The sequence below is a fragment of the Coffea eugenioides genome, chromosome 5 (assembly GCF_003713205.1).
Source record: "Coffea eugenioides isolate CCC68of chromosome 5, Ceug_1.0, whole genome shotgun sequence".
NCBI lineage: Eukaryota > Viridiplantae > Streptophyta > Magnoliopsida > Gentianales > Rubiaceae > Coffea > Coffea eugenioides.
This window is the reverse complement of record NC_040039.1, coordinates 4,201,310-4,212,318: the sequence shown is the minus strand read 5'-3', so window position 1 is coordinate 4,212,318 and position 11,009 is coordinate 4,201,310. Positions and strand designations below refer to the sequence as shown.

At 40.1% G+C, this 11,009-nt stretch overlaps 1 protein-coding gene and 1 non-coding gene across 2 annotated transcripts; one reads left to right on the top strand and one right to left on the bottom strand.

Annotated features, from left to right (window-relative positions):
• Positions 1-4,252: 4,252 nt before the first annotated feature.
• On the bottom strand, positions 4,253-10,031 carry LOC113771021 (receptor kinase-like protein Xa21). The gene is made up of 5 exons (XM_027315651.1): positions 9,185-10,031; positions 8,975-9,046; positions 7,033-8,877; positions 4,768-5,165; positions 4,253-4,348 (listed from the first exon to the last, which is right to left on the bottom strand). Exons 1-5 carry the CDS (start codon positions 10,029-10,031, stop codon positions 4,253-4,255), a joined length of 3,258 nt encoding a protein of 1,085 aa, XP_027171452.1.
• Positions 4,838-4,944, top strand: LOC113772619. Its single transcript, XR_003468589.1, has one exon. It is a non-coding gene; the product is annotated as a small nucleolar RNA R71 (small nucleolar RNA).
• Positions 10,032-11,009: the final 978 nt, after the last annotated feature.

Below are 11,009 nucleotides of genomic sequence, written 5' to 3'. Positions count from 1 at the left end.
ACAAATGAAAAAAAAACAAAATTACTCAAACTCATACTTTAAACATAAAATCACTCCAAAGTAACAGCAACTTAAAAAAAAATTGGGTTGCCTCCCAAAAGTTCCTCTCTTTAACATCTTTGGCTAGACGGAGTTCAGAATTTGCTTAAACTAAGCAAATCGGGTCTTCCAGTTGCATCATCTCCACCCGTTCAATTGGAAATCCTTCATAATACGGCTTGAGACGATGACCATTCACCACAAATTTCTTCTCCGTTTTCAAACTTTGGATCTCTACTGCACCATAATGAAAGACATTAGTCACAACAAAAGGGCCAATCCAACGAGAACGTAATTTACCTGGAAATAGTTTCAATTTGGAGTGGTATAGTAAAACTTTTTGCCCGCAGACGAATGTCTTGCATTCTCGTATGCTTCATTTCGAATTTCTTCCAACTCTAGTAATTGTAACTTTCTTTGAATTCCGCCTTCCTCGATATCCATGTTGCATTGTTTGACCGCCCAAAATGCTCTATGCTCAAACTCGACCGGGAGATGACATGGCTTTCCAAATACCAATCGGTAAGGGGACATGCCAATGGGTGTCTTGTATGCCGTCCTATATGCCCATAGTGCTTCATCTAGTCTCACACTCCAATCCTTCCTATCGGGTCGGATTATCTTTTCTAGAATTGATTTGATCTCTCGGTTTGATGCTTCCGCCTGACCATTTGTTTGAGGATGGTAGGATGTAGAGACTTTGTGCAAGACACCATATCTCCTAAAAATTGCAGCGATCGTTTTGTTGCAGAAATGAGTACCCCGATCACTTACAATTGCTCGCGGCATCCCAAAGCGAACAAAAATATTAGACTTAACGAATTCTGCAACCACTTTGGAATCATTAGTGCGGGTAGCCTTTGCTTCTACCCACTTCGAAACATAATCTACAGCAAGCAATATATACAAAAAACCAAAGGACGAAGGAAAAGGACCCATAAAATCAATGCCCCAAACGTAAAAAATTTCAACAAAAATCATTGGGGTTTGAGTCATTTGATCCCTACGAGAGATATTACCCACTCTTTGACACTTATCACATGACTTACAAAATGAGTAGGCATCCTTGAATAGAGTTGGCCAATAGAATCCACTCTCTAGCACCTTACGAGCCGTTCTCTTTGGTCCAAAGTGACCTCCACATGCAAAAGAGTGACAATAGGCTAGAATAGATTGAAATTCAACTTCACTTACACATCTACGGATGATTTGATCAGCACCCCGCTTCCAGAGGTAAGGATCATCCCAAATGTAGAACTTTGCATCGCTCCTCAACTTGTCTCTCTTTGCCTTAGGCCATCCTGTAGGAAATTTGTCAGTGACTAGAAAATTAACAATATCTGCATACCAAGGCAAAGATGAGTTAATAGAAAATAAATGCTCCTCGGGGAATGCTTCTCTCAATGGGATGTCATCTTCGACGACTTGTACTCGACTCAAGTGATCTGCTACCAGATTCTCCGCCCCTTTCTTATCTCGGATCTCCAGGTTGAACTCCTGTAGCAATAATATCCACCGTATCAATCGCGGTTTTGCCTCTTTTTTTGTCAACAAATACCGCAAAGCTGCATGATCAGAAAAAATAATAACTTTAGCACCAAGTAAATAAGACCGAAATTTTTCTAAGGCAAAAACAACTGCTAAAAGCTCTTTTTCGGTGGTTGAATAGTTCAATTGAGCTCCGTTCAAGGCTCGAGATGCGTAGTAGATAGCATGAGCTGCCTTTCCTACTCTTTGACCCAATACCGCACCCACTGCATAGTCGCTGGCGTCACACATGATCTCGAATGGGAGGTTCCAGTCAGGGGGTTGGATAATAGGTGAGGTGATCAATAACTCCTTTAACTTATTGAATGCCCCCTTACACGCTTCATCAAATTCGAAGGATACATCTTTTTGCAAAAGTTGGAACAAGGGTGCTCCAATTTTCGAGAAATCCTTGATGAACCTTCTATAGAAACCTGCGTGACCCAAGAAAGAACGAACTTCCCGCACACTCGCGGGGTAAGGTAAAGTAGATATAACATCTATTTTTGCCTTATCAACCTCAATACCTGTAGATGATACAACATGACCCAAAACTATCCCGTGTTCAACCATAAAATGACATTTTTCCCAATTAAGCACGAGATTAGTTTCTATACACCTTACTAAGATCAATTTCAGGTTATCTAGACAGTTTTCAAAACTTTCACCATATACACTGAAATCGTCCATGAAAACCTCAATAATTTTCTCAACATATTCTGAAAAAATACTTACCATGCATCTTTGGAAGGTAGCAGGTGCATTACATAATCCAAATGGCATCCTTCGGTATGCAAATGTTCCAAATGGGCAGGTGAAAGTAGTCTTCTCTTGGTCCTCGGGTGCGATGGCAATTTGAAAATAACCTGAAAATCCATCCAAAAAACAATAGTAAGCTCGACCTGCTAATCGCTCCACCATCTGGTCAATGAAAGGGAGGGGAAAATGGTCCTTTTTCGTGACGGCATTTAGCTTTCGGTAATCGATACACTGTCGCCATCCGGTGGGCTTTCGAATTGGTACGAGCTCACCCTCTTGGTTTGATTCCACTGTCACCCCTGCCTTCTTCGGGACCACCTGTACTGGACTTACCCACGGGCTATCTGATATTGCAAATATAATTCCAACGTCCAGCAGTTTTAAAATCTCTTTCTTTACGACTTCCATCATGAGAGGATTTAATCTCCGTTGAGCTTGCCGTACGGGTTTAACATTCTCCTCGAGTCGAATTCGGTGCATACACACCGCAGGGCTAATTCCCTTGATGTCGGCGATGGTCCATCCTATCGCCTGCTTATGTTCCCTAAGAACTCGAAGTAGTTTCTCTTCTTGCACCTTTGATAAACCCGCGGAGATGATCACTGGAAGTGTCTCCCCTTCACCTAAGTATACATACTTTAGGTGTTTCGGCAGTGGTTTTAGTTCCAAGACAGGTGCCTGCACCACAGATGGAAGTAACCTTTGGTGAGGTTCGGGTATGAAAATCGGTGCAAGATCATACCTTGTCTTCGTGGTTGGTAACGTTTGCAACGATCCAATCACGCATTTAAGCTCTTCACTCAACTCTACCCTAGAAGTTGTTTCGGACTCAAAGTGCCTGGTCAGGACGACCTCTAGTTCATCCCTGCCTTCAATTTCAAAAACCTCCTGTATAGCAGGGTCAATAACATTTATCGAGAAAACAGAGCCAATATTTGAATCGGATGGATATTTCATGGTCTCAAAGATGTTAAAGTGAACAATCTCACCATCAAATTTCATAGACAAAGTACCCTTATTAACATCAATTTTGGTTCGGGCTGTACTCAAAAAGGGTCTACCTAACAACACAGGTGACGGATCACGGGAGTGTTCATCCTCCATGTCGAGCACATAAAAATCAGCTGGAAAAACCAATTCATTAATTTTTACCAAAACATCTTCAATCAACCCGTCAGGGTATGCATTGGTCCTATCAGCTAATTGAATTATTATCCCAGTCTCTTTCAAAGGGCCTAAGTTTAAGGAGGCATAAATGGACTTTGGCATGACATTAATTGAGGCTCCCAGGTCTAACATGGCCTTCCCAATCAAAGTATTACCTATCCTACAAGGAATAGTAAACATACCTGGATCTCCGCATTTCGGTGGAAGCTTTCTTTGTAGAATTGCTGAAACATTCTCCCCAACTATAACTCGTTCATCCCCCTTCAACCGCTTGCGGTTGGCACACAGGTCCCTCAAAAATTTTGCGTACCTGGGTACTTGTTTAATCGCATCCAGTAGGGGTATGTTGATCTCCACCTTGCGAAAAATCTCCAGGACCTCTTTTTCCTTGTCTTGCTTCTTTGGTTTCTCTAACCTGCTAGGAAAGGGAGGTGGATTAGTTTTAGCTGTAGGAATTGGGTTCGAGGGTACCTTTGCATTTTTGTTGTCTGTGCCCTCCTCTTCCAATTCTTTCTCAATCCGTTCCTCGTCCTTGTCTTTAGGAATCACCGGTTCGGGTCCTTGAACTTCCTTGCCACTCCTTAAAGTCATTGCACTTACATTCTTTGGATTTGCCTCAGGTTGAGATGGCAATTTTCCTTGAACTTGGGACTCCAAACGGTTGATTGTTATAGCCATTTGATTCATTTGATTTTGCAATGATTGCACCTGTCCCAGTTGATTTCTCATGCTTTGCAGGTCTGAATCCGTCTTTTGTTGATTAGCAAGTAATTGCTTCATCATCTCTTCCATGGACGGACTTGAGTTTGAAAGTGGTGGTGGGCGATGATGGTACTGCTGTTGGTGTCCTTGCTGTCTATTTGGCACAAAGTTAGACTGCCTATTTCCTCCATAACTAAGGTTGGGGTGATCCCTCCAACCAGGATTGTAGGTACTTGAGTATGGGTCGTACGGCTTTCTTGGCGCGGGCGCGTGGCCCGCCATGTTCACCTGTTCAGCAGTTTCTTCTTGAACCATTGGACACATTTCCGTAGGATGACCCACGGCAGTGCATACCCCGCACGCTTTGACATGTGAAGCACTCCCCACAGCTAATTGTCTTACAAAAGATGTTAATTCGGAGATCTGCTGTTGGATAGAGGACGTTTCCACCTCATTCACCCTACGCGTCGGGATGTCCTCTCTTGAACCAAACTGCTGTGAGTTCTCAGCCATCCCTTCAATCAACTCCCATGCTCCTCGAGGGGTTTTGTTCACTAACGCCCCTCCACTTGCAGCATCGATTATGCTTCTGTCCCTGAAAAGCAACCCCTCATAGAAATATTGAATGAGCAGTTGCTCACTTATCTGATGCTGAGGGCATTTGGTGCACAATTTCTTAAACCTCTCCCAGTACTCATAGAGTGACTCGCCTGGGTGTTGTTTGATACCACATATCTCTTTCCTCAGGCTCGCAGCTCGAGACGCCGGAAAGTATTTGTCCAGAAATTTTTTCTTCAATTGATCCCACGTGGTGATACTACCAGGCGGTAGGTAGTAGAGCCAGTCTTTTGCAGAGTCCTTCAAAGAGAAGGGGAAAGCCCTCATCTTTATTTGCTCTTCTGTAATTCCCGGAGGCTTCATACTGTTGCAAACGACGTCGAACTCTTGCAAGTGCTTGTAGGGCTCCTCACCTGGTAGACCATGGAAAGATGGCAAGAGATGAATTAGACCAGATTTTAGTTCAAAGGGAGTGTCATCATTTAAATGTGGAAAAGTAATGCACAAGGGCTGCTGATTTAAATCAGGAGCAGCCAACTCCCTTAGTGTTCGTGCATTTGCCATAGTGACTTCCTCTTGGTCTGAATCACTTGAATTGTCACCAGACAAATTTGTCGGCTCAACCTCTGGATCAAGTTCCTGAGGTGCAATATCGTATTGCTCCTCCCTGAGCCGCCTGGTTTCTTTTCTCGTTCTACGCGCGGTCTTCTCTACTTCAGGGTCGAAAATTAATTCGCCTGTACGAGAAGAGCGAGGCATAAACTAGAAAAATACCAGAAAAAAAATGAACTTAAAAAGAAACAAATGATTAACGCCAGTCCCCGGCAACGGCGCCAAAAATTGACAGGTGTCGAGCCTGTGCAATAATAAATACCTACTCGAGAAAAATGAATTTTCTGTGTATAGTAGTGAGTAGGGTCGAATCCACAGGGACTGGGAAAAATTCGATTCTTTTCAAGTTCGGGACACGGGGGATTTTTATCAGAAATAAACTAAAAATTAAACAATTTAACTAAAAATAATTAATTAATTAATACAAATTTAAATAGCAATCAAATAAATAATAAGTAAATTCTAGCCAAGGATACAACTACGCAGACACAGTCCATTCATCTTATCATTGATGCAAAGAAGGTTCACTTAATTTTATTAATAGGCTAGTTATAGTCGCCGAAAAACTCTAACGACCAGCTTTTCCTTAATTTATTGATAACCAAGGTACGACCGTTGATTACCTCTAACCAGGAAATACTCCTAGGTACGACCGTAGGAATTAATTTCCTAATTGCATTAAAAACTAGAAAAGCCTAACCCAAATTAATAACACGCTACGAGGGTTATTTAAATCAGATTGCATGTTCTCCTAGTATGTGAAAATACTAGTTGTCACTAATATTAACCGACTAAACAATTACGGATTTAATTGATTAATTTGACAGGAGATTAATAAGTCAAATTGCACATCGGGCCCTTGATATCCAACTAACAAAATAATCCCATGGAAATTAAAATAGAAAACATGCAAATATTAACAAATTAAGGAACACGTAAAATTAATTAGATCTCACAGATATTTGGGACTGCGTCTTCGCGTTGATCCTTGACTAGATGAGAAAATTAGCCACGCCTCATAAGAAAATTCCCACGCAATTTAATTGAACTCAAAGACATTTATCTCTTACTAATAATTGAAAATAAGAATTGTATTCTCTGTAGTCTAATACAATAAAAATAGTTTCATGGAAGAGACGGAAGAAAACAAGACACGCAAGAAATCTTCACCCCAAAACTAAAACTTCTCTGCCTAGACGGAAGAGAAGAAGAAAAACTGACTCTGGCCAAATGTGCGGCTTCCCCCATAAAACACACCAATTCCAAACTTCACTCTACGCTGACCAAAGAAAACATTCCTTTCCCTACCTAATCAACTCCACCGAAAACAAAAGCAAAGGCTACTTTCCACAAAGGCACCGTGAATCAAGAAAGGAAATGGTCTTTACACAATGGTCAAGTCTTCGCGGTCCCCACCTAATTGAGATGTTGGCCAGCCAAATTGAATTCCCAAATGCAATTCCATTCTTTCTCGTTGGTTTGCACCAGAATTGTGTAAAGCTTCACAATAATCTTCTCAAGAGGTTTCTGCTCCAATTTCTGAAATTATATCCAAATACCAAATATAAATATATATTGACAATTAAAGCAAATTAAAGCAATATTTGGCAAGGATAAAAAGGAATATTAACAATAAAATTACTAACAATTAACACCTTATCAAAAGACCGTAGTGCAGATATTGCAGTGCACATGCCACATCAATCAATATGTCTAATCTCTGCTTGATTTCAAGAAAATGGTTTTGGGAAGACAACCATTTCTCAAGACTTCCATTAGGCATAAACTCAAGCACCAATGCTTTGAAGTCTTCGTTTGAGCAGCTGCTAATGACTTTCGTCAGGTTTCGATGACGAAGGCTACGCAATACTTCACATTCTGCATCGAAACTATTGAAGGCTCCTTCTTGTTGAATTTTAAACACTTTAACTGCAACAATCCTCCCATCATCAAGGGTGCCTTTATAAACTGATCCAAAACTTCCTGTGCCCAACAGATTGCTCTCATTATACCCGTCAGTTGCTTGTAGCAGTTTGTAATACGAGATTCTTTCCTGTGTTGCTGCTGACGGTAGAACACCTTCACTAGGAGCTTGTTCTTTCTTTGAACATCTTAGATAGACGAATCCCAGGAACATGGCAACTGCAACTGATATAAATGCTCCAAAGACAATAGATATAGTTCGACGCAACTTTTTGGTCCTCAATCGACCACCTGAAATACCCGGGCATAAGGGAACGTGGAACCTAGGTGCTCCACAAAGTGCTTCATTTGAAATGAAGGATTCTCCAGTGAAGTTTGAAAAAGGGCCCTTGGATGGTATTTCACCTCTTAACTTGTTGTAAGAGGCATTGAAGTAAACAAGAGACCGAAGGTTCTCTAGTGACATTGGAATCGTACCTGTGAGATGATTGTGTGAAAGATCCAACCATTCCAAGCTCAAAGTCGTGCCAATTGACACTGGGATTGATCCTTCCAATCTGTTGTATGCCAATAAAAGGTTCTGCAAGTTCACCATATCTCCGATGGAGCTAGGAATACCACCTGAAATCTCATTGATAGACAAATCAATAGAAATTGCTGCCTTTAAGTTCCTAATCTCAGGAGGTAAACTTCCACGCAGTGAGTTTGAGGAGAGGTTAAGCACCAACAAATCTTTTAGGTTCCATATAGTGGTAGGCAGACTAGAGTTTAACAGGTTGGAACCTAGGTAAAGATATCTCAAAGAAGTAACATTTCCTATGCACTCTGGAATAGATCCTGAAATTTGATTTTCTCCCAAATGTATTACGGCCAAGTTTTGCCAAACGCATAGATAATCAAGGGAGGTTTTGCTCATCTTGTTGTCGTGAAGATCTAACCCTTGAAGCTTTTCCAAATTTTTCATGGTAATTGGCAGCATCCCGCTTAACTTATTACTGTACAGACTTAAAATGGTCAGGCCACTCAAATTGCCAATTTCATCTGGAATGCTGCCCCGTATGTTGCATTTGTATGCATACATTTTTTCAAGCGAAGTTGAAAGATTGCCAATAGAATTTGGAAGAAAGCCATTAAGTGGATTGTCATCCACTCCGAGTAGTCTCAAATGCTTGCAATTTGCCAAGGAATTGATCCAGCCCAACTGTGTATTGGATGAAGAGTAGTCACTCATTAAATTGTTGCCACTTATAGATAGAATTTCGAGGAGTCTTAGATCCCCAAAGGAATTGGGAATAGAACCTGCGAAGTTGTTATTAGTAAATACTATTAAGTTCAATTTAGTACAATTTGAGATTGAGTCAGGTATTGGTCCCCCAAAGTTATTCTGGGCGAGATAAAGCCGCTCTAAATTTGGAAGCTCATTACCCATCCTTGACGGAAGATTGCCTGAAAGTTGGTTTGCTGAAAGAATGAAAACTCTCATCTGTGACAGATTAAAGATCTGCATCGGAATGAAACCAGTTAACTTATTTGACCCCAAGTCGAGTTGTTCCAAATTGCAAAGCTTGCTGATCTCTTGGGGTATTGCACCTACCAAATTGTGTTACCATCATTAGCACAAAAGAGTTATAGCTATATGAAGATCTCCGAATGCTTCTAAAATTGTGGCAATGGTTGGCTAGTCTACCTGTTATGCTGTTGGAACTAACGGCAAATGTTTTCAGCATAGTTAAATTACCCATCTCTTTTGGGATTTCACCTGAAAATAAAAAGTATAGGATACAGAAAAAGTATAGGAAAAAAAAGCATAGTTAAACTAATGTTTTGCAATTTTTGGTCCCCCCGGAAGGGAGGGGGGAATTCATGTTATTTTGTTCATGCAGAAATAGGATGTTACCTTCTAAACTGTTCCCGCTTAGATACAGCTGCTCAAGTGCCTTCAAAGTGCCAATTCCTCTTGGTATGAATCCAGTGAAGTAATTCGCAGAAAGGTGCAGCACTTGAAGTCGTGAACAGTTATATATGCTTGATAGTATTTGACCATTTAACTTGTTCCATGACAGGTCAATCAACTTGAGTCTCTGAAGATGGCGACACATATCATCTGGAACGCTACCAGATAAGCTATTACCCTGGAGGAAAATCAACTCCAGCGAGGAAATATTGAAAATCTCTATTGGAATATTTCCGTGGATATAGTAATTGAATGACAGACTTAACTTTTCTAGCGTAGAAACGTTAGCCAAGGAAGTTGAGATGAAGCCAGTGAAACTGTTGTTATTCAGAGACAACAGTCGAAGTTGATGAAAGGAACCAAACCACTCGGGAAACTCTCCACTGAGATTGTTGACATCTAAATCAAGCACTCTCAACCGGCGTAACCGAGCAAATTCATGCGGCAGTTCTCCATGGAAATTATTTCTGCTCAGGTTAAGGGAAACCAGAAATGACATATTTCCCAGCCGTGGTGGTATGATGCCACTAAGACTCATATTGGAAAGATCCAAGGCAGTTACTCGATGGTGACGAGAGCCGCAAGTGACTCCTACCCACTGACATACAGGGGAAGAAACAGACCAGTTTTTTAACAGGATTTGATGAGGGTCCTGTGAAGTGATGTGAGCTCTCAACGCAAGAAGAGCATCTTGATCAGTAGTAATATTGGTTGTGGTCATGGCTGAGGAAGCTGAAACAAAATACAGCAAGAAGAGTCCCTGAAGGAAATGATTGAAAATTTTCTCCATGGTTAAGTGAAATGGAGACGGCAAGTGGTGTACCACTATTTTATAAACAGCTTCTATCCTTTGGCATTAATATTAAATTGTCTTACTGATTTACATTTCTAGGAATTTTCTCTTAGTCAAACCTGCCATCGTACCATAAATTCCAAGGTTAAGAAGTTTGAGACTGCATATTCATACAATTGAATGCCGTTCGGTGGTACCGATATCATTAGATAACTTAATATAAAATAATAACAGTTGATCTGAACATCTAATTTTCTTTTCTTTTGTAACAGTTTACAGCCTTTTGCGTCCCTTTTTTTGTGAATTAAATAATGCATTCAAAGGTACATGTAACTTTTCTAACTAAATTGGTAAGATTGTCTTGTAAAATAGTAAGTTTTAAGTACTTAACAAAATTTAACTTTTTAATATTGAATTTTACCATTTATGCAGTGAATTTTACTATATATATATATTATCAAACTTACTCTCTTTAGCAATAGGTAAGTTTCTGAGGCAAATTAGTAAGTTTGTCCAATAAAGTAGCAAATTTCAAAAGTTACCTTTTCAATTTCTTTTCCAACAAAATTTACCTTTCCAATAAGCAATTTCAAAAGTTACCCAACCAGTGTTTTTCAATTTCTTGCCCTGTGAAAAAAATTAAACCAAGTTATACATGCAATTGTTTTAATTGGTTGAAATGGATTGCTATTTATTAAACATAAACCACCTTGTTTTGAATTAAGCGTTTAAGAAAGAATTTTGATTGGATGAAATAGTTGGTTGCCAGCTGAACATCCTGCCATTTGTGCATTAGTTTATTGCTTTCTTCTTAATCGGTTTGGCCAAGTCGAAATATGATTTAAAACTTTTGTGCCTCCCATTCCTTCCTTTTCACAACTTATTTTCCCATCATTATTTTGCGCCTTTAATTAATTTGTTTGTTTGACTTATGTGGATTTAAAAATTTTCCAACATGCCCAAAAAGAGTACGTT

Excerpts from the sequence above, each read along its gene's own strand:
- LOC113771021 (XM_027315651.1), bottom strand. The coding sequence starts at position 10,031 with ATGGAGAAAATTTTCAATCATTTCCTTCAGGGACTCTTCTTGCTGTAT. Across the intron at positions 5,166-7,032 it reads ACTGCAATATCTGCACTACG|GTGAGGAGCCCTACAAGCAC; the intron begins GTCTTTTGATAA and ends ATGGTCTACCAG. Across the intron at positions 4,349-4,767 it reads ACAGAAGCATAATCGATGCT|ACAGCAAGGACACCAACAGC; the intron begins GCAAGTGGAGGG and ends TGTGCCAAATAG.